At 37.5% G+C, this 23,042-nt stretch overlaps 1 protein-coding gene across 1 annotated transcript in view; it reads left to right on the forward strand.

Moving 5' to 3' along the window:
- Positions 1-23,042, forward strand: part of LOC137305690 (glutamate receptor ionotropic, NMDA 2B-like) — a 388,749-nt gene that overhangs the window by 350,003 nt on the left and 15,704 nt on the right. The window contains exons 7-11 of the mRNA XM_067974599.1: positions 2,092-2,245; positions 3,698-3,823; positions 4,584-4,813; positions 5,917-6,077; positions 8,229-8,416. Coding sequence (XP_067830700.1) covers positions 2,092-2,245; positions 3,698-3,823; positions 4,584-4,813; positions 5,917-6,077; positions 8,229-8,416 — 859 coding nt within the window. The remainder of the gene's footprint in view (positions 1-2,091; positions 2,246-3,697; positions 3,824-4,583; positions 4,814-5,916; positions 6,078-8,228; positions 8,417-23,042) is intronic.

Consider the following 23,042-nt stretch of genomic DNA (forward strand, 5'->3'; position numbering starts at 1 on the left):
GCATCAGAAAAAATGACCATAAACGTTGCTGGTTTTGTGATTTAAAAATTGGTGAAAAGCTGACTCGGGTCCAACCATTGATAGGGCCAAGGTACGCTTTTATTTACGTTTATAAATAACCTGATGAAGATTAAGGTAAGAGAACATCTTTTAAAAAAAACTTAAAAGTGTAGTAGGGAGGGAGGCAAAGCAAAATTCCCGAAAGGAGCTCCTCAAAAGCTTGGAGGAAGCATGCCCAAGAGAATGAGGGAGGTGAAACAGCATCTCCTTGGCATCCAGTGAAGATATCTCAAGGAAGGATGCAATGGGGGGAGGGGTCCGGAAACGCTTCATCTTGTGCCAGAATAACAACTACTACAGACACAGGCTCAAATAAATTCAGCAGGAAGTCTCAGCATGGTGGTTACGGTACTGGACGAGTAACCCAGAGATCATGAGTTCAAATCCAGCCATGGCAAGTTGTGAAATCGAACTCAATAAATTTGGTAATTTGTGGGTTGGCACCGGAGAAAAATAATCATGAAAGCAGCCGGATTGTTGTTAAAATTCAACTGGTTCCCTAATGTTCTTCAGGGAAGACTACCTGCCACCCCTACCTGGTCTGGTCAATACCTGACAATGTGGTTGATTCCTAATGCAAAAGAGGCAATAGTGAATTGGCAGCCTGCTCAATTTTCAGTCCCGTTGAAGGCCAAGAGGAGACCTGACAGAGGTCTTTAAAATTCTGAAGGGGTTCAATGGGCTGGATGTGGAGAAACTGTTTCCACTTGTGAAAGAGTCCTGACAAGGGGGCATAACTATAAGGTTCAAATAAAGAATTTAGGAGGAATTTCTTTACACAGAGTGTGGTGAGAATGTGGAACTCGCTGCTACATAGGATGGTTAAAGCAGATAGCATTGATGTATTTAAGGGGAGGCTTGACACATACACGAGGGAGAAAGGAATAGAGGGACGCGGGGGCAGGGTGGGAGGAGGTAATTAAAGTGGGAGGAGGCTCTGGTGGAGTATAAACATGGCATAGACCAGTTGGGTTGAATGGCCTGTTTCTGTGCTGTAGATTCCATGTAATATGTAATTCTTTGTAATAACTCACTTGTGTGTTAGAGGTTGTAACACTCCTGTATACATTATTTGATGACACACTGTATTACTGGATAGAAAGAAAAAAATAACTTTGTGTTTATATAGCATCTTACCACATCCCTCAGAAACACCTTAACATGCTTTGCATGCAATGAGTTGCCGGGCCCCCTGATATCATGGCAGCCCTGAGTCGATGGAGCAATCCCTTTCTGTCCACAGCCTGCCGACAGTATGTTAATGAGGCCTGGCCCTCTAACTGGACCGAGCCTCCCGCCAGCACTAACGGGCGGTCAGTCTCCGCACTCCGCCGGCCAGCTGCCCACGATCTGCGCGGGGAGTAAATCTACCCTGCCATTTCCTCCAGCTAACCATGAGAAGGTCATGGGAGGTTCACGAGTCCTATAAAGTTCTACACTCTGGAGTATAGATTATAGAAGATGGTGGGGCCTACAACTTTAAGAGAACATTGGAACAGGAGGAGGCCATTCAGTCCCTCGAGCCTGTTCTGCCATTCAATTAGATCATGGCTGCTCTGTATCTTAACTTCATTTATCCACCTTGGTTCCGTAACCCTTAATACCCTCGCCTAACAAAAATCTATCAATCTCAGTTTTGAAATTTTTAATTGACTCCCAGCCTCAACAGCTTTTTGAGGAGAGAGTTCCAGATTTCCACTACCCTTTTTGCGAAGAAGTGATTTCTGACATCACTCCTGAACAGCCTAGCTCTAATTTTAATGTTATACCCCCTTGTTCTGGACTCTCCCACCAGAGAAAATAATTTCTCTCTATCTACCCTATCAAATCTTTTAATCATCTTAAACACCTCAATTAGATCACCCCTTAATCTTCGATACTCAAGGGAATACAAGCCTAGTCCACTCAACCTGTCCTCGTAATTTATCCTATGGAGATAGGTTGTACCAATGCCTGATTATTGGGGAATGGATTGTAACAGCGACATAACTAATGTTCATTTTCGTAAAAGTGCTTGTTCTCTGTTGCCAGGTGGTACGGAAGCAGGCACAGATGGCCGTTGGCTCCCTGACTATCAATGAAGAACGATCGGTGGTGGTGGACTTCTCAGTCCCTTTTATAGAGACTGGGATCAGTGTTATGGTGTCACGGAGCAACGGGACTGTGTCACCCTCTGCGTTTCTGGGTAACTGATGCTTGGTTTCAGTCTGCGGATTAAAGTTCAAGGTTCCTTCGTTTTGTTTAAGTGGTCAAAGTTCATAGTAGCCTGGGTAACCTCCAGTAGACTCTTTAATTAAATGGAGCGTTTCACTGTAACACCAACAGCACAGGGTAATTTCACCCGATATCTATCTTGTCTTTACCTGGTCGTTATCAGCGTCAAGGGCCACAGGAAGCTCAAAGGAATTAATGTCCTCTGATCACATTGTGAAATAATGTCTTCACATTTATCATCTATGATTTGAAAGATTTGGTGTCCAAACAATGTCCTCACAACATTGACCTGAAAGGTGGCTATTGTCCGCCAATCAAAAAAAAGTAATTCTAAGCCTAAAGTAAAAGTAAGTAAAAAGATTTAAGTAGTAGTAGTTAAGTAGTAAAGTAGTTTTTAAATTTCTACCCTGAAAGATCCGGATAACATGGCAACTGGGCAGCGCACCTTCCAACTTTGGGGCGTGCCTCCAAATCCAGCTCAGAATAGTGCGGTGAAGGTGCCCATTCCATAATGGAGGTTTGGTTACTGCAGAGTCATGCCTCCTGTGCCAGTCTTGACTACACTGCTGAATGTGAAATTAATTTAGGACATGTCATGGCCTAGGACCTCAGCCCTGCTCAGTAATATGGAAGAGTGCTGCAGCCATGTTTTTCAGCTCTTACAGAGCCTTGGATAAGTGTGAGACTTTTAAGCTCTTCCACTTGTGTTGCAATTGCCCACTTTCACCTCCACGCTCAGGGTCTGAAAAACCAGTGTTCAGACTCCTGCCTCTAATGAGTGTGGACACTAGGACTGATGCCAATGAATCGCTGGGCAAACCACAAGCAAGGCAGTGCACTTCAGTGCTGCGTCATATACTTCCTGTGTGATAGCCTTGGCTCATTTCTTCATCAGCACCTCTTAAACCCGCGATCTCCACCACCTAGAAGGACAAGGGCAACAGGTGTATGGGAACACCATCACCTGCACGTTCCCCTCCATGTCACACACCATCCCGACTTGAACATATATCGCCGTTCCTTCATCGCTGCTGGGTCAAAATCCTGGAACTCCCTACCTAACAGCACTGTGGGAGCACCTTCACCACACGGACTGCAGCGGTTCAAGAAGGCTGCTCACCACCACTTTCTCAAGGGCAATTGGGGCAATAAATGCCAGCTTTGCTAGCGATGCCCCATCCCAAGAATGAATTAACAAATAAGCTCAAACTTCTCCCAACTCTACCTAACCATAATTAACCTCAGTGTGAAAAGTCTCTTTTAAGACCATGCATGTTTGGATGGTAACAAATTTGGAACAGTGCTGATTGGGCGTTCATTCTCTCCAGTGGCAGCACTGTCTTGGGGGGCAGAGGGTTAACATATGGAGTGGTTAGGTTATGGACTCGAACACTCACATGACTTTTATTTTTCGATGCCGCAGAGCCATTCAGCGCAGACGTCTGGGTGATGATGTTCGTGATGCTTCTGCTTGTCTCTGCTGTTGCAGTTTTCGTCTTTGAGTATTTCAGCCCTGTGGGATACAACCGGTGTCTAGCTGATGGAAGGGGTAAACAGCTGCATTTGTGCCATTTAGCATTTACACCATTTAGCATTTACTCGTCCTCTTATTTCTATAAAGAAACCATCTTGGAAACTTACTGCGCTCACAATCGGTCCTGAACAGAATAGCTGCCTCACTTTTACAGATTTTACCTGCAACTATGGGTATCTGACTCTGTCGTAATCTACATCAATCTCCAAATCTGTTTATCGAATTCCACCAATTATATCCTGTAACTCAATCCCAGGTATCCGTTATTCTATATAAACCATCCAAACCCCTTGATTAGATTCCAGCCTGTAATTCCCTCCTGGGTATCTGTAAATCTATATATAAATCATCCGAACCCTTCTATTAGATTCCAGTCTGTAACTCACTCCTGGGTATCTTTCTCTTCCCACACCCAGGGCCTTTGAGTTACTTAAAGCACTCTAACTGGCTGGCCAATTGTCAAAATCTAGCTAGCTGGTTTCGGCTGAGACAGCAGTGGGGGAGCTAGGTTTTGCCTTAGCCAGGGCACTTGCTGCAGGTCACTGCTACAACACATGGGCGCTTCAGTGTTGGGGGAGGATCTGATCAGGCTCGGCTTTGGCACCTGCCTTGTTGAATTGTGCATCAACACTGTGATACTGGGTGAGGAACCAAATGATTGCCAGCATTCGTGAGCCTGTACTCTTGCAAGACCTCTGGGTGGGTGGGACGGGGTTAGGGGAGGTAAGAATCTCTCACTGCAACATTTAACTTTCTCGTATCTTGTTGTCCACAGAACCAGGAGGGCCTTCTTTCACCATCGGCAAAGCCATCTGGCTGCTCTGGGGCCTTGTTTTCAATAACTCTGTGCCAGTCCAGAACCCAAAGGGAACGACGAGTAAGATTATGGTGTCGGTCTGGGCCTTCTTCGCTGTGATCTTCCTGGCCAGTTACACAGCCAACCTCGCTGCATTCATGATCCAAGAGGAATACGTGGACCAAGTGTCAGGCCTCAGCGATAAGAAGGTAAGGCTCCAGACACCTCCAGCCATGACCATGTGTTTGAATAGGCGCGCGAGGATTTCATATAATATTGTGGATTCTACGTCACATGACATTAATTCTTTCATAATTTGTTCTTGGTATGTGGGCTTGGTTCATTTGGCACACCATACAGTGATTGGTTTCACCAGAGATGAGGAGCAGCATCCGAACAGGGGGTAACTTTACCTCATCCCAGGCCCTCAGGAATTGGGCAATGGGCCATGTGTGAGTGAGTGAAACACAGAGTTAGTGGGTGAGACACCATGGGGGTAATTTTAACCATATTCACTGGGCGGGAAACCCATGGGATCGGGTGGAACGCCGGTTTCACACCCCGCCCCAATATTACTCTCCGTTGATTTCAGTGGAGAGGAAAATCGGGCAGGGTGTAAAAGCAGCCTTCCACCCGATCTTGTCAGTTTCCTGACAGGCAGGTTAGGTTAAAGTTGCTCCCCATGTGATTTTTTGAATTCATTCTCGGGGATGTATATGGAGTTAGATCACAGATCAGCCATGATCTTATCAAATGGCGGAGCAAGCACGATGGGCTGAATGGCCTACTCCTGTTCCTATGTTCCTATGATGTTGGCATCGCTGGCACAGCCAGTATTTATTGCCCATCCCGAGTTGCCCTGAGAACGTGGGGGTGGGCCTTCTTTGTGAGCTGCTGCAGCCATGTTATTCTTTGTAATTGTTTGACACAACTGAGTGGATTGCTAAGTCACTTCAGAGGGCAGTTAAGAGCCAACCACACCGGCGTGGGACTGGAGTCACATGTAGGCCAGACCAGGTAAGGATGGACGTTTTTGTTCCCTAAATGACATTAGTGAACCAGTTAGGTTTATTCCAACACTTCATGGTCACTTTTACTGATACCAGCTTTTTATTTAAACTGAATTCAAATTCTCAAACTGCCATGGTGGGATTATAAAACCATCTTCTCTGGATTATTAGTCCAGGCCCTGAATTACCTCTTCCAGTAACATAACCACTCCACGACACTGTGGGAGTGAGTGAGACATCGTGTGTTTTACGAATATACCTGAACCTCAGTCAGCATCAGATTTTTCTTTCCTTCTCTGCAGTTTCAAAGACCGAATGATTTTTCTCCTCCTTTTCGGTTCGGGACTGTTCCCAATGGAAGCACAGAGAGAAACATCCGGAACAATTACTTCGAAATGCACAGCTACATGACTAAGTACAACCAGAGATCGGTGCTGGACGCATTAGTGAGCCTGAAGGCAGGGTAAGAATTCTGTGGAAGCGAATTCCTGTTGGGACTTCAGCAGGGTCAGTTCCAGGTCATGAGCGGCACATCCTGGCACTTCCAATGTCATGGCAAGCCCGCAGGTTTTCAGGCCCATTGTAATTGCCGAGTTTTGTTAGGAGAAGAGCTTCATTATCACAATACAGATAATTCCTCTGTGTGTTACTCTTCACCCGCGGAGAAATCCTTGGCTTGCAGGATAAATGTAACACACAGATATTTTGTCAACTGGGTTTTAATTTTCTGTTTGTGCTATGTTTTGGTTAACGTGTTCTCGCTAATTTTTTTTTATTCGTTCATGGGATGTGGGCGTCGCTGGCGAGGCCAGCATTTATTGCCCATCCCTAATTGCCCTTGAGAAGGTGGTGGTGAGCTGCCTTCTTGAACCGCTGCAGTCCGTGTGGTGACGGTTCTCCCACAGTGCTGTTAGGAAGGGAGTTCCAGGATTTTGACCCAGCGACAATGAAGGAACGGCCGATATATTTCCAAGTCGGGATGGTGTGTGACTTGGAGGGGAACGTGCAGGTGGTGTTGTTCCCTTGTGCCTGCTGCTCTTGTCCTTCTAGGTGTAGAGGTCGCGGGTTTGGGAGGTGCTGTCGAAGAAGCCTTGGCGAGTTGCTGCAGTGCATCCTGTGGATGGTACACACTGAAGCCACTGTGCGCCGGTGGTGAAGAGAGTGAATGTTTAGGGTGGTGGATGGGGTGCCAATCAAGCGGGCTGCTTTATCTTGGATGGTGTCAAGTTTCTTGAGTGTTGTTGGAGCTGCACTCATCCAAGCAAGTGGAGAGTGCAGCTAACAGGCAGTTAACAACTGTGTTAAAATCGCACAGGCACAGATTTTAATCTGAACCTTCTATCCAGACCCTAGAGACAGTCTAGAGGACAGCAGCACGACTGAACCTTGATGTCAGAGAGAAGAGCATGCACTCTGACCTCTGAGTCAGAGGTCATGGGTTCAAGCCGCACTCCAGACACTTGAGCACATAATCTGAATGGCCTAGCTCTAATTATAAGATTGTGCTCCCTTTGTCCTTGATTCCCCCACCAGAGGAAATAGTTCCTTCGTATCTACCCTGCCGAATCCCTTTATTGTTTTAAACACCTTGATAAGATCACCCTTCAACCTTCTAAACTCAAAGGAATACAAGCCAAGTTTATGAAACCTGTCCTTATAATTTAATCCTTTAAGCCCTGGTAATGCTGAAAACAATTAAAAGTAAGTGAAGTGATTAAAGCCTGTGGAGGAATTAAGTACACCACCGCCATGAGCCTCGCAGGTAATATGATCGATCTGAAGCAGAGTTATAAAGGGCAAAGGGGCCACGTGTATCTTATACAGAGAATGGTGGTTACCGCTTGTGTCACCATCCACACAGCATGGACTCTGGTGTAAACTTGGCTCAGTGGCGAACACCCTGGCCTTTTCTCGCTCTAAGACTTGAGCCCACAGTCTAAGCTGATTGGTTTTCAAACCTTTCTATACAGGCGACCCCCCCCCGCACCCCACATATCTATTAACACATACCTGGGGGTCACGTGTTGGCATGCTCCAGGGAACCCACACTATCTGAACCTCCTCAAAGACAGTGCCAGTCGACCAAAGGAAAACAGTGGTATCACTGCAGTAAACGTACTCTGTTCATGTACTGCAACAGAAATTATGTGCTGATAAGCCAACAAATTAAGAAAAGTACGGAAACGTGACCTCAGAACCCCCATTTTGAAAATCTAGGCTGACACTCCACTGCTGCAACGCCAGAGGAGCCGTCCTTCGGATGAGACATCAAACTGAGGTCCTACCTCTCACTGCGGGTGTATGTTTAAGATCCCGTGGCAGTAGGGGAGGTCTCCAGTGTCTTGGCCAACATTCCTCCCTCAACCAACACCACCAAAAGCAGATTAAACTGGTCATTCACCTCATTGCTGTTTGTGGGATGTTGCTGTGTGCAAAATGAGTGCTGTTTTTGCCCACAAGTGCACAAGAGTCACTTCTAAGTAATTCATTGCGTGGAGGCTTTGCGATCTCTTCGGGGAGAGATCCGATATAAAAACCAGAATTTCTTTCTGATGGTCAGTGTGATTATGGCCAATGGAAGCTTGAACTTTGACTCCCGCTGTTCCTCGTGCAGGAAGCTGGATGCTTTTATTTATGACGCAGCTGTGCTGAATTACATGGCCGGGAGGGACGAAGGATGCAAGCTCGTGACGATCGGCAGTGGCAAGGTATTCGCGACCACAGGCTACGGAATCGCCATCCAGAAAAGCAGCGGCTGGAAACGGGCTGTGGACCTTGCCATCCTGCAGTTATTTGGTGATGGTAAGAGAGAATTTAATCCTTTGTTGTCTTACGCATCTGTGTAACAACCAACGCTCAAGATCTGCACTTCCCAGGTGCCCAGGATGTGATTGAATGGCTGAGCCAAGCAGCTGCCATGGAGAATGGGAGGTGAAGTAGAAAATGGGTTAGATCAGAGGCCTTTAACTCTGGGACCAACAATTACTTCTGTAATTGTAACCTTGCGGCAGTGCTTGTGTGATACCAGTGGTGAATGTGTTAACACTGTGTGATATCAGTATTGAATGTGTTAACGTTGTGTGTGATTATCAGTAATGAATGTGTTAACATTGTGTGTGATATCAGTAATTAATGTGTTAACACTGTGTGATATCAGTAATAAATGTGTTAACGCTGTGTGATATCAGTAATGAATGTGTTAACGTTGTGTGTGATATCAGTAATTAATGTGTTAACGCTGTGTGATATCAGTAATGAATGTGTTAACGCTGTGTGATATCAGTGATGAATGTGTTAACGCCGTGTGATATCAGTAATGAATGTGTTAATGCTGTGTGATATCAGTAATGAATGTGTTAACACTGTGTGGTATCAGTAATGAATGTGTTAACGTTGTGTGTGATATCAGTAATGAATGTGTTAACGTTGTGTGTGATATCAGTAATAAATGTGTTAACACTGTGTGATATCAATAATGAATGTGTTAACGCTGTGTGTATCAGTAATGAATGTGTTAACACTGTGTGATATCAGTAATAAATGTGTTAACGCTGTGTGTAATATCAGTAATAAATGTGTTAACACTGTGTGATATCAGTAATAAATGTGTTAACACTGTGTGATATCTAATGAATGAGTTAAAGCTGTGTGATATCAGTAATGAATGTGTTAGCACAGTGTGATATCAGTAATAAATGTATTAACACTGTGTGATATCAATAATGAATGTGTTAACGTTGTGTGTGATATCAGTAATGAATGTGTTAACGCTGTGTGTAATATCAGTAATAAATGTGTTAACACTGTGAGATATCAGTAATAAATGTGTTAACACTGTGTGATATCTAATGAATGTGTTAACGCTGTGTGGTATCAGTAATGAATGTGTTAACGCTGTGTGACATCAGTAATGAATGTGTTAACGCTGTGATATCAGCAATGAATGTGTTAACGTTGTGTGTGATATCAGTAATGAATGTGTTAACGCTGTGTGATATCAGAAATGAATGTGTTAACGCTGTGTGATATCAGTGATGAATGTGTTAACGCTGTGTGTAATATCAGTAATAAATGTGTTAACACTGTGTGATATCAGTAATAAATGTGTTAACATTGTGTGATATCTAATGAATGAGTTTAAGCAGTGTGATATCAGTAATGAATGTGTTAACACTGTGTGATATCAATAATGAATGTGTTAACATTGTGTGTGATATCAGTAATGAATGTGTTAACGCTGTGTGTAATATCAGTAATAAATGTGTTAACGTTGTGTGTGACATCAGTAATGAATGTGTTAACGCTGTGTGTAATATCAGTAATAAATGTGTTAACGCTGTGTGATATCAGTAATGAATGTGTTAACGCTGTGTGATATCAGTTCTGAATGTGTTAAAGCTGTGTGATATCAGTAATGAATGTGTTAACACTGTGTGATATCAGTTATGAATGTGTTAATGCTGTGTGATATCAGTAATAAATGTGTTAAAGCTGTGTAATATCAGTAATAAATGTGTTAACGCTGTGTGATATCAGTAATTAATGTGTTAACGCTGTGTGATATCAGTAATGAATGTGTTAACGCTGTGTGATATCAGTGATGAATGTGTTAACGCCGTGTGATATCAGTAATGAATGTGTTAATGCTGTGTGATATCAGTAATGAATGTGTTAACACTGTGTGGTATCAGTAATGAATGTGTTAACGTTGTGTGTGATATCAGTAATGAATGTGTTAACGTTGTGTGTGATATCAGTAATAAATGTGTTAACACTGTGTGATATCAATAATGAATGTGTTAACGCTGTGTGTATCAGTAATGAATGTGTTAACACTGTGTGATATCAGTAATAAATGTGTTAACGCTGTGTGTAATATCAGTAATAAATGTGTTAACACTGTGTGATATCAGTAATAAATGTGTTAACACTGTGTGATATCTAATGAATGAGTTAAAGCTGTGTGATATCAGTAATGAATGTGTAAGCACAGTGTGATATCAGTAATAAATGTATTAACACTGTGTGATATCAATAATGAATGTGTTAACGTTGTGTGTGATATCAGTAATGAATGTGTTAACGCTGTGTGTAATATCAGTAATAAATGTGTTAACACTGTGAGATATCAGTAATAAATGTGTTAACACTGTGTGATATCTAATGAATGTGTTAACGCTGTGTGGTATCAGTAATGAATGTGTTAACGCTGTGTGACATCAGTAATGAATGTGTTAACGCTGTGATATCAGCAATGAATGTGTTAACGTTGTGTGTGATATCAGTAATGAATGTGTTAACGCTGTGTGATATCAGAAATGAATGTGTTAACGCTGTGTGATATCAGTGATGAATGTGTTAACGCTGTGTGTAATATCAGTAATAAATGTGTTAACACTGTGTGATATCAGTAATAAATGTGTTAACATTGTGTGATATCTAATGAATGAGTTTAAGCAGTGTGATATCAGTAATGAATGTGTTAACACTGTGTGATATCAATAATGAATGTGTTAACATTGTGTGTGATATCAGTAATGAATGTGTTAACGCTGTGTGTAATATCAGTAATAAATGTGTTAACGTTGTGTGTGACATCAGTAATGAATGTGTTAACGCTGTGTGTAATATCAGTAATAAATGTGTTAACGCTGTGTGATATCAGTAATGAATGTGTTAACGCTGTGTGATATCAGTTCTGAATGTGTTAAAGCTGTGTGATATCAGTAATGAATGTGTTAACACTGTGTGATATCAGTTATGAATGTGTTAACACTGTGTGATATCACGAATGAATGTGTTAACACTGTGTGATATCAGTAATAAATTTGTTAACACTGTGTGATATCTAATGAATGAGTTTAAGCAGTGTGATATCAGTAATGAATGTGTTAACACTGTGTGATATCAATAATGAATGTGTTAACGTTGTGTGTGATATCAGTATTGAATGTGTTAACACTGTGTGATATCAATAATGAATGTGTTAACATTGTGTGTGATATCAGTAATTAATGTGTTAACGCTGTGTGTAATATCAGTAATAAATGTGTTAACACTGTGTGATATCACAAATAAATGTGTTAACACTGTGTGATATCTAATGAATCAGTTAAAGCTGTGTGATATCAGTAATGAATGTGTTAACGCTGTGTGATATCAGTAATGAATGTGTTAACGCTGTGTGATATCAGTAATGAATATGTTAAAGCTGTGTGATATCAGTAATGAATGTGTTAACACTGTGTGATATCAGTTATGAATGTGTTAACACTGTGTGATATCAGCAATGAATGTGTTAATGCTGTGCGATATCAGTAATGAATGTGTTAACGCTGTGTGATATCTAATGAATGAGTTAAAGCTGTGTGATATCAGTAATGAATGTGTTAACGCTGTGTGATATCAGTAATGAATGTGTTAACGTTGTGTGTGATATCAGTAATAAATGTGTTAACACTGTGTGATATCAATAATGAATGTGTTAACGTTGTGTGTGATATCAGTAATAAATGTGTTAACACTGTGTGATATCTAATGAATGAGTTAAAGCTGTGTGATATCAGTAATAAATGTGTTAACACTGTGTGATATCTAATGAATGAGTTAAAGCTGTGTGATATCAGTAATGAATGTGTTAACGTTGTGTGTGATATCAGTAATAAATGTGTTAACACTGTGTGATATCAGTCATAAATGTGTTAAAGCTGTGTGATATCAGTAATAAATGTGTTAACACTGTGTGATATCTAATGAATGAGTTAAAGCTGTGTGATATCAGTAATGAATGTGTTAACGCTGTGTGATATCAGTAATAAAAGTGTTAACACTGTGTGATATCTAATGAATGAGTTAAAGCTGTGTGATATCAGTAATGAATGTGTTAACACTGTGTGATATCAGTAATAAATGTGTTAACACTGTGTGATATCTAATGAATGAGTTAAAGCTGTGTGATATCAGTAATGAATGTGTTAACACTGTGTGATATCAGTAATAAATGTGTTAACACTGTGTGATATCAGTAATGAATGTGTTAACGCTGTGTGATATCAGTAATAAAAGTGTTAACACTGTGTGATATCAATAATGAATGTGTTAACGTTGTGTGTGATATCAGTAATGAATGTGTTAACGCTGTGTGGAATCAGTAATGAATGTGTTAACACTGTGATATCAGTAATGAATGTGTTAACGCCGTGTGATATCAATAATGAATGTGTTAACGCTGTGTGGTATCAGTAATGAATGTGTTAATACTGTGTGACATCAGTAATGAATGTGTTAACGCTGTGTGATATCAGTAATTAATGTGTAAACGCTGTGTGATATCAGTAATGAATGTGTTAACGCTGTGTGTAATATCAGTAATAAATGTGTGAACACTGTGTGATATCAGTAATAAATGTGTTAACGCTGTGTGATATCAGCAATAAAAGTGTTAACACTGTGTGATATCAGTAATAAATGTGTTAACACTGTGTGATATCTAATGAATGAGTTTAAGCAGTGTGATATCAGTAATGAATGTGTTAACACTGTGTGATATCAATAATGAATGTGTTAATGTTGCGTGTGATATCAGCAATGAATGTGTTAACACTGTGTGATATCAATAATGAATGTGTTAACGTTGTGTGTGATATCAGTAATGAATATGTTAACGCTGTGTGTAATATCAGTAATAAATGTGTTAACACTGTGTGATATCAAATGAATGAGTTTAAGCAGTGTGATGTCAGTAATGAATGTGTTAACACTGTGTGATATCAATAATGAATGTGTTAACGCTGTGTGGTATCACTAATGAATGTGTTAACGCTGTGTGATATCAGTAATGAATGTGTTAACGTTGTGTGTGATATCAGTAATAAATGTGTTAAACTGTGTGATATCAATAATGAATGTGTTAACGTTGTGTGTGATATCAGTAATGAATGTGTTAACGCTGTGTGTAATATCAGTAATAAATGTGTTAACGCTGTGTGTTATCTAATGAATGAGTTAAAGCTGTGTGATATCAGTAATGAATGTGTTAACACTGTGTGATATCAGTAATAAATGTGTTAACATTGTGTGTGATATCAGTAATAAATGTGTTAACACTGTGTGATATCAGTAATAAATGTGTTAACACTGTGTGATATCTAATGAATGAGTTTAAGCAGTGTGATATCAGTAATGAATGTGTTAACACTGTGTGATATCAATAATGAATGTGTTAACGTTGCGTGTGATATCAGCAATGAATGTGTTAACACTGTGTGATATCAATAATGAATGTGTTAACGTTGTGTGTGATATCAGTAATGAATATGTTAACGCTGTGTGTAATATCAGTAATAAATGTGTTAACACTGTGTGATATCAAATGAATGAGTTAAAGCTGTGTGATATCAGTAATGAATGTGTTAACACTGCGTGATATCAGTAATAAATGTGTTAACACTGTGTGATATCTAATGAATGAGTTTAAGCAGTGTGATATCAGTAATGAATGTGTTAACACTGTGTGATATCAATAATGAATGTGTTAACGCTGTGTGGTATCACTAATGAATGTGTTAACGCTGTGTGATATCAGTAATGAATGTGTTAACGCTGTGTGTGATATCAGTAATAAATGTGTTAAACTGTGTGATATCAATAATGAATGTGTTAACGTTGTGTGTGATATCAGTAATGAATGTGTGAACGCTGTGTGATATCTAATGAATGAGTTAAAGCTGTGTGATATCAGTAATGAATGTGTTAACACTGTGTGATATCAGTAATAAATGTGTTAACACTGTGTGATATCAGTAATGAATGTGTTAACGCTGTGTGATATCAGTAATAAATGCGTTAACGCTGTGATATCAGTAATGAATGTGTTGACGTCGTGTGATATCAGTAATGAATGTGTTAACGCTGTGTGATATCAGTAATGAATGTGTTAATGCTGTGTGATATCAGTAATAAATGTGTTAATGCTGTGTGATATCAGTAATGAATGTGTTAATGCCGTGTGATATCAGAAATGAATGTGTTAACGCTGTGTGATATCTAATGAATGAGTTAAAGCTGTGTGATATCAGTAATGAATGTGTTAACACTGTGTGATATCAGTAATAAATGTGTTAACGTTGTGTGTGATATCAGTAATAAATGTGTTAACACTGTGATATCAGTAATAAATGTGTTAACACTGTGTGATATCTAATGAATGAGTTAAAGCTGTGTGATATCAGTAATGAATGTGTTAACGCTGTGATATTAGTAATGAATGTGTTAACGTCGTGTGATATCAGTAATGAATGTGTTAATGCTGTGTGATATCAGTAATGAATGTGTTAATGCTGTGTGATATCAGTAATAAATGTGTTAACGCTGTGTGATATCAGTAATGAATGTGTTAATGCTGTGTGATATCAGTAATGAATGTGTTAACGCTGTGTGATATCAGTAATAAATGTGTTAACGCTGTGTGATATCAGTAATGAATGTGTTAACACTGTGTGATATCAGTAATGAATGTGTTAACGCTGTGTGATATCAGTAATGAATGTGTTAACGCTGTGTGATATCAGTGATGAATGTGTTAACGCCGTGTGATATCAGTAATGAATGTGTTAATGCTGTGTGATATCAGTAATGAATGTGTTAACGTTGTGTGTGATATCAGTAATAAATGTGTTAACACTGTGTGATATCAATAATGAATGTGTTAACGCTGTGTGTGATATCAGTAATGAGTGTGTTAACACTGTGTGATATCAGTAATAAATGTGTTAACGCTGTGTGATATCTAATGAATGAGTTAAAGCTGTGTGATATCAGTAATGAATGTGTTAACGCTGTGATATTAGTAATGAATGTGTTAACGTCGTGTGATATCAGTAATGAATGTGTTAATGCTGTGTGATATCAGTAATGAATGTGTTAATGCTGTGTGATATCAGTAATGAATGTGTTAATGCTGTGTGATATCAGTAATAAATGTGTTAATGCTGTGTGATATCAGTAATGAATGTGTTAATGCCGTGTGATATCAGAAATGAATGTGTTAACGCTGTGTGATATCTAATGAATGAGTTAAAGCTGTGTGATATCAGTAATGAATGTGTTAACACTGTGTGATATCAGTAATAAATGTGTTAACGTTGTGTGTGATATCAGTAATAAATGTGTTAACACTGTGATATCAGTAATAAATGTGTTAACACTGTGTGATATCTAATGAATGAGTTAAAGCTGTGTGATATCAGTAATGAATGTGTTAACGCTGTGATATTAGTAATGAATGTGTTAACGTCGTGTGATATCAGTAATGAATGTGTTAATGCTGTGTGATATCAGTAATGAATGTGTTAATGCTGTGTGATATCAGTAATAAATGTGTTAACGCTGTGTGATATCAGTAATGAATGTGTTAATGCTGTGTGATATCAGTAATGAATGTGTTAACGCTGTGTGATATCAGTAATAAATGTGTTAACGCTGTGTGATATCAGTAATGAATGTGTTAACACTGTGTGATATCAGTAATGAATGTGTTAACGCTGTGTGATATCAGTAATGAATGTGTTAACGCTGTGTGATATCAGTGATGAATGTGTTAACGCCGTGTGATATCAGTAATGAATGTGTTAATGCTGTGTGATATCAGTAATGAATGTGTTAACGTTGTGTGTGATATCAGTAATAAATGTGTTAACACTGTGTGATATCAATAATGAATGTGTTAACGCTGTGTGTGATATCAGTAATGAGTGTGTTAACACTGTGTGATATCAGTAATAAATGTGTTAACGCTGTGTGTAATATCAGTAATAAATGTGTTAACACTGTGTGATATCAGTAATAAATGTGTTAACACTGTGTGATATCAATAATGAATGTGTTAACGTTGTATGTGACATCAGTAATAAATGTGTTAACACTGTGTGATATCAGTAATAAATGTGTTAACACTGTGTGATATCTAATGAATGAGTTAAAGCTGTGTGATATCAGTAATGTATGTGTTAACACTGTGTGATATCAGTAATAAATGTGTTAACACTGTGTGATATCAGTAATGAATGTGTTAACGCTGTGTAGTATCAGTAATGAATGTGTTAACACTGATATCAGTAATGAATGTGTTAACGCCGTGTGATATCAATAATGAATGTGTTAACGCTGTGTGGTATCAGTAATGAATGTGTTAACGCTGTGTGACATCAGTAATGAATGTGTTAACGCTGTGATATCAGCAATGAATGTGTTAACGTTGTGTGTGATATCAGTAATGAATGTGTTAACGCTGTGTGATATCAGTAATGAATGTGTTAACGCTGTGTGATATCAGTAATTAATGTGTAAACGCTGTGTGATATCAGTAATGAATGTGTTAACGCTGTGTGTAATATCAGTAATAAATGTGTGAACACTGTGTGATATCAGTAATAAATGTGTTAACGCTGTGTGATATCAGCAATAAAAGTGTTAACACTGTGTGATATCAGTAATAAATGTGTTAACACTGTGTGATATCTAATGAATGAGTTTAAGCAGTGTGATATCAGTAATGAATGTGTTAACACTGTGTGATATCAATAATGAATGTGTTAATGTTGCGTGTGATATCAGCAATGAATGTGTTAACACTGTGTGATATCAATAATGAATGTGTTAACGTTGTGTGTGATATCAGTAATGAATATGTTAACGCTGTGTGTAATATCAGTAATAAATGTGTTAACACTGTGTGATATCAAATGAATGAGTTTAAGCAGTGTGATGTCAGTAATGAATGTGTTAACACTGTGTGATATCAATAATGAATGTGTTAACGCTGTGTGGTATCACTAATGAATGTGTTAACGCTGTGTGATATCAGTAATGAATGTGTTAACGTTGTGTGTGATATCAGTAATAAATGTGTTAAACTGTGTGATATCAATAATGAATGTGTTAACGTTGTGTGTGATATCAGTAATGAATGTGTTAACGCTGTGTGTAATATCAGTAATAAATGTGTTAACGCTGTGTGTTATCTAATGAATGAGTTAAAGCTGTGTGATATCAGTAATGAATGTGTTAACACTGTGTGATATCAGTAATAAATGTGTTAACATTGTGTGTGATATCAGTAATAAATGTGTTAACACTGTGTGATATCAGTAATAAATGTGTTAACACTGTGTGATATCTAATGAATGAGTTTAAGCAGTGTGATATCAGTAATGAATGTGTTAACACTGTGTGATATCAATAATGAATGTGTTAACGTTGCGTGTGATATCAGCAATGAATGTGTTAACACTGTGTGATATCAATAATGAATGTGTTAACGTTGTGTGTGATATCAGTAATGAATATGTTAACGCTGTGTGTAATATCAGTAATAAATGTGTTAACACTGTGTGATATCAAATGAATGAGTTAAAGCTGTGTGATATCAGTAATGAATGTGTTAACACTGCGTGATATCAGTAATAAATGTGTTAACACTGTGTGATATCTAATGAATGAGTTTAAGCAGTGTGATATCAGTAATGAATGTGTTAACACTGTGTGATATCAATAATGAATGTGTTAACGCTGTGTGGTATCACTAATGAATGTGTTAACGCTGTGTGATATCAGTAATGAATGTGTTAACGCTGTGTGTGATATCAGTAATAAATGTGTTAAACTGTGTGATATCAATAATGAATGTGTTAACGTTGTGTGTGATATCAGTAATGAATGTGTGAACGCTGTGTGATATCTAATGAATGAGTTAAAGCTGTGTGATATCAGTAATGAATGTGTTAACACTGTGTGATATCAGTAATAAATGTGTTAACACTGTGTGATATCAGTAATGAATGTGTTAACGCTGTGTGATATCAGTAATAAATGCGTTAACGCTGTGATATCAGTAATGAATGTGTTGACGTCGTGTGATATCAGTAATGAATGTGTTAACGCTGTGTGATATCAGTAATGAATGTGTTAATGCTGTGTGATATCAGTAATAAATGTGTTAATGCTGTGTGATATCAGTAATGAATGTGTTAATGCCGTGTGATATCAGAAATGAATGTGTTAACGCTGTGTGATATCTAATGAATGAGTTAAAGCTGTGTGATATCAGTAATGAATGTGTTAACACTGTGTGATATCAGTAATAAATGTGTTAACGTTGTGTGTGATATCAGTAATAAATGTGTTAACACTGTGATATCAGTAATAAATGTGTTAACACTGTGTGATATCTAATGAATGAGTTAAAGCTGTGTGATATCAGTAATGAATGTGTTAACGCTGTGATATTAGTAATGAATGTGTTAACGTCGTGTGATATCAGTAATGAATGTGTTAATGCTGTGTGATATCAGTAATGAATGTGTTAATGCTGTGTGATATCAGTAATAAATGTGTTAACGCTGTGTGATATCAGTAATGAATGTGTTAATGCTGTGTGATATCAGTAATGAATGTGTTAACGCTGTGTGATATCAGTAATAAATGTGTTAACGCTGTGTGATATCAGTAATGAATGTGTTAACACTGTGTGATATCAGTAATGAATGTGTTAACGCTGTGTGATATCAGTAATGAATGTGTTAACGCTGTGTGATATCAGTGATGAATGTGTTAACGCCGTGTGATATCAGTAATGAATGTGTTAATGCTGTGTGATATCAGTAATGAATGTGTTAACGTTGTGTGTGATATCAGTAATAAATGTGTTAACACTGTGTGATATCAATAATGAATGTGTTAACGCTGTGTGTGATATCAGTAATGAGTGTGTTAACACTGTGTGATATCAGTAATAAATGTGTTAACGCTGTGTGTAATATCAGTAATAAATGTGTTAACACTGTGTGATATCAGTAATAAATGTGTTAACACTGTGTGATATCAATAATGAATGTGTTAACGTTGTATGTGACATCAGTAATAAATGTGTTAACACTGTGTGATATCAGTAATAAATGTGTTAACACTGTGTGATATCTAATGAATGAGTTAAAGCTGTGTGATATCAGTAATGTATGTGTTAACACTGTGTGATATCAGTAATAAATGTGTTAACACTGTGTGATATCAGTAATGAATGTGTTAACGCTGTGTAGTATCAGTAATGAATGTGTTAACACTGATATCAGTAATGAATGTGTTAACGCCGTGTGATATCAATAATGAATGTGTTAACGCTGTGTGGTATCAGTAATGAATGTGTTAACGCTGTGTGACATCAGTAATGAATGTGTTAACGCTGTGATATCAGCAATGAATGTGTTAACGTTGTGTGTGATATCAGTAATGAATGTGTTAACGCTGTGTGATATCAGTAATGAATGTGTTAACGCTGTGTGATATCAGTAATGAATGTGTTAACGCTGTTTGTAATATCAGTAATAAATGTCTTAACACTGTGTGATATCAGTAATAAATGTGTTAACACTGTGTGATATCTAATGAATGAGTTAAAGCTGTGTGATATCAGTAATGAATGTGTTAACACTGTGTGATATCAGTAATGAATGTGTTAACACATTTATTACTGATATCACACATTGTTAACACATTCATTACTGATATCACACAGCGTTAACACATTCATTACTGATATCACACTTTGTTAACACATTCATTACTGATATCACACAGTGTTAACACATTAATTATTGATATCACACATTGTTAACAATGTGTGTTATCAGTAATAAATGTGTTAATACTGTGTGATATCAGTAATGAATGTGTTAACGTGGTGTGTGATATCAGTAATAAATGTGTTAACACTGTGTGATATCTAATGAATGAGTTAAAGCTGTGTGATATCAGTAATGAATGTGTTAACACTGTGTGATATCTAATGAATGAGTTAAAGCTGTGTGATATCAGTAATGAAAGTGTTAACAATGTGTGATATCAGTAATAAATGTGTTAATACTGTGTGATATCAATAATGAATGTGTTAACGTTGTGTGTGATATTAGTAATGTATGTGTTAACACTGTGTGATATCAGTAATAAATGTGTTAACACTGTGTGATATCAGTAATGAATGTGTTAACGCTGTGTGGTATCAGTAATGAATGTATTAATGCTGTGTGATATCAGTAATGAATGTGTTAACGCTGTGATATCAGTAATGAATGTGTTAACGTCGTGTGATATCAGTAATGAATGTGTTAATGTTGTGTGTGATATCAGTAATGAATGTGTTAACACTGTGTGATATCAATAATTAATGTGTTAACGTTGTGTGTGATATCAGTAATGAATATGTTAACGCTGTGTGTAATATCAGTAATAAATGTGTTAACCCTGTGTGATATCAAATGAATGAGTTAAAGTTGTGTGATATCAGTAATGAATGTGTTAACACTGTGTGATATCAGTAATAAATGTGTTAACACTGTGTGATATCAATAATGAATGTGTTAACGTTGTGTGTGATATCAGTAATAAATGTGTTAACACTGTGTGATATCAGTAATAAATGTGTTAACGCTGTGTGATATCAGTAATGAATGTGTTAACGCTGTGTGATATCAGTAATGAATGTGTTAACGCTGTGTGATATCAGTAGTGAATGTGTTAACGCTGTGTGATATCAGTTATGAATGTGTTAACACTGTGTGATATCAGCAATGAATGTGTTAATGCTGTGTGATATCAGTAATGAATGTGTTAATGCTGTGTGATATCAGTAATGAATGTGTTAACGCTGTGTGGTATCACTAATGAATGTGTTAACGTTGTGTGTGATATCAGTAATAAATGTGTTAACACTGTGTGATATCAATAATGAATGTGTTAACGTTGTGTGTGATATCAGTAATGAGTGTGTTAACGCTGTGTGTAATATCAGTAATAAATGTGTTAACACTGTGTGATATCAGTAATCAATGTGTTAACACTGTGTGATATCTAATGAATGAATTAAAGCTGTGTGATATCAGTAATGAATGTGTTAACATTGTGTGATATCAATAATGAATGTGTTAATGCTGTGTGATATCAGTAATGAATGTGTTACTGCTCTGTGATATCAGTAATGAATCTGTTAACGCTGTGTGGTATCAGTAATTAATGTGTTAACGCTGTGTGATATCAGTAGTGAATGTGTTAACGCTGTGTGATATCAGTAATGAATGTGTTAACGTGTGTGATATCAGTAATAAATGTGTTAACACTGTGTGATATCAATAATGAATGTCTTAACGTTGTGTGTGATATCAGTAATGAATGTGTTAACGCTGTGTGTAATATCAGTAATAAATGTGTTAACACTGTGTGATATCAGTAATAAATGTGTTAACACTGTGTTATATCTAATGAATGAGTTAAAGCTGTGTGATATCAGTCATGAATGTGTTAACACTGTGTGATATCAATAATGAATGTGTTAACGTTGTGTGTGATATCAGTAATGAGTGTGTTAACGCTGTGTGTAATATCAGTAATAAATGTGTTAACACTGTGTGATATCAGTAATCAATGTGTTAACACTGTGTGATATCTAATGAATGAATTAAAGCTGTGTGATATCAGTAATGAATGTGTTAACATTGTGTGATATCAATAATGAATGTGTTAATGCTGTGTGATATCAGTAATGAATGTGTTACTGCTCTGTGATATCAGTAATGAATCTGTTAACGCTGTGTGGTATCAGTAATTAATGTGTTAACGCTGTGTGATATCAGTAGTGAATGTGTTAACGCTGTGTGATATCAGTAATGAATGTGTTAACGTGTGTGATATCAGTAATAAATGTGTTAACACTGTGTGATATCAATAATGAATGTCTTAACGTTGTGTGTGATATCAGTAATGAATGTGTTAACGCTGTGTGTAATATCAGTAATAAATGTGTTAACACTGTGTGATATCAGTAATAAATGTGTTAACACTGTGTTATATCTAATGAATGAGTTAAAGCTGTGTGATATCAGTCATGAATGTGTTAACACTGTGTGATATCAATAATGAATGTGTTAACGTTGTGTGTGATATCAGTAATGAATGTGTTAACGCTGTGTGTAATATCAGTGATAAATGTGTTAACACTGTGTGATATCTAATGAATGAATTAAAGCTGTGTGATATCAGTAATGAATGTGTTAACACTGTGTGATATCAGTAATAAATGTGTTAATACTGTGTGATATCAATAATGAATGTGTTAATGCTGTGTGATATCAGTAATGAATGTGTTACTGCTCTGTGATATCAGTAATGAATCTGTTAACGCTGTGTGGTATCAGTAATTAATGTGTTAACGCTGTGTGATATCAGTAGTGAATGTGTTAACGCTGTGTGATATCAGTAATGAATGTGTTAACGTTGTGTGTGATATCAGTAATAAATGTGTTAACACTGTGTGATATCAATAATTAATGTGTTAACATTGTGTGTGATATCAGTAATGAATGTGTTAACGCTGTGTGATATC

This window comes from Heptranchias perlo, chromosome 40, assembly GCF_035084215.1.
Source record: "Heptranchias perlo isolate sHepPer1 chromosome 40, sHepPer1.hap1, whole genome shotgun sequence".
Taxonomy (NCBI): Eukaryota; Metazoa; Chordata; class Chondrichthyes; order Hexanchiformes; family Hexanchidae; genus Heptranchias; species Heptranchias perlo.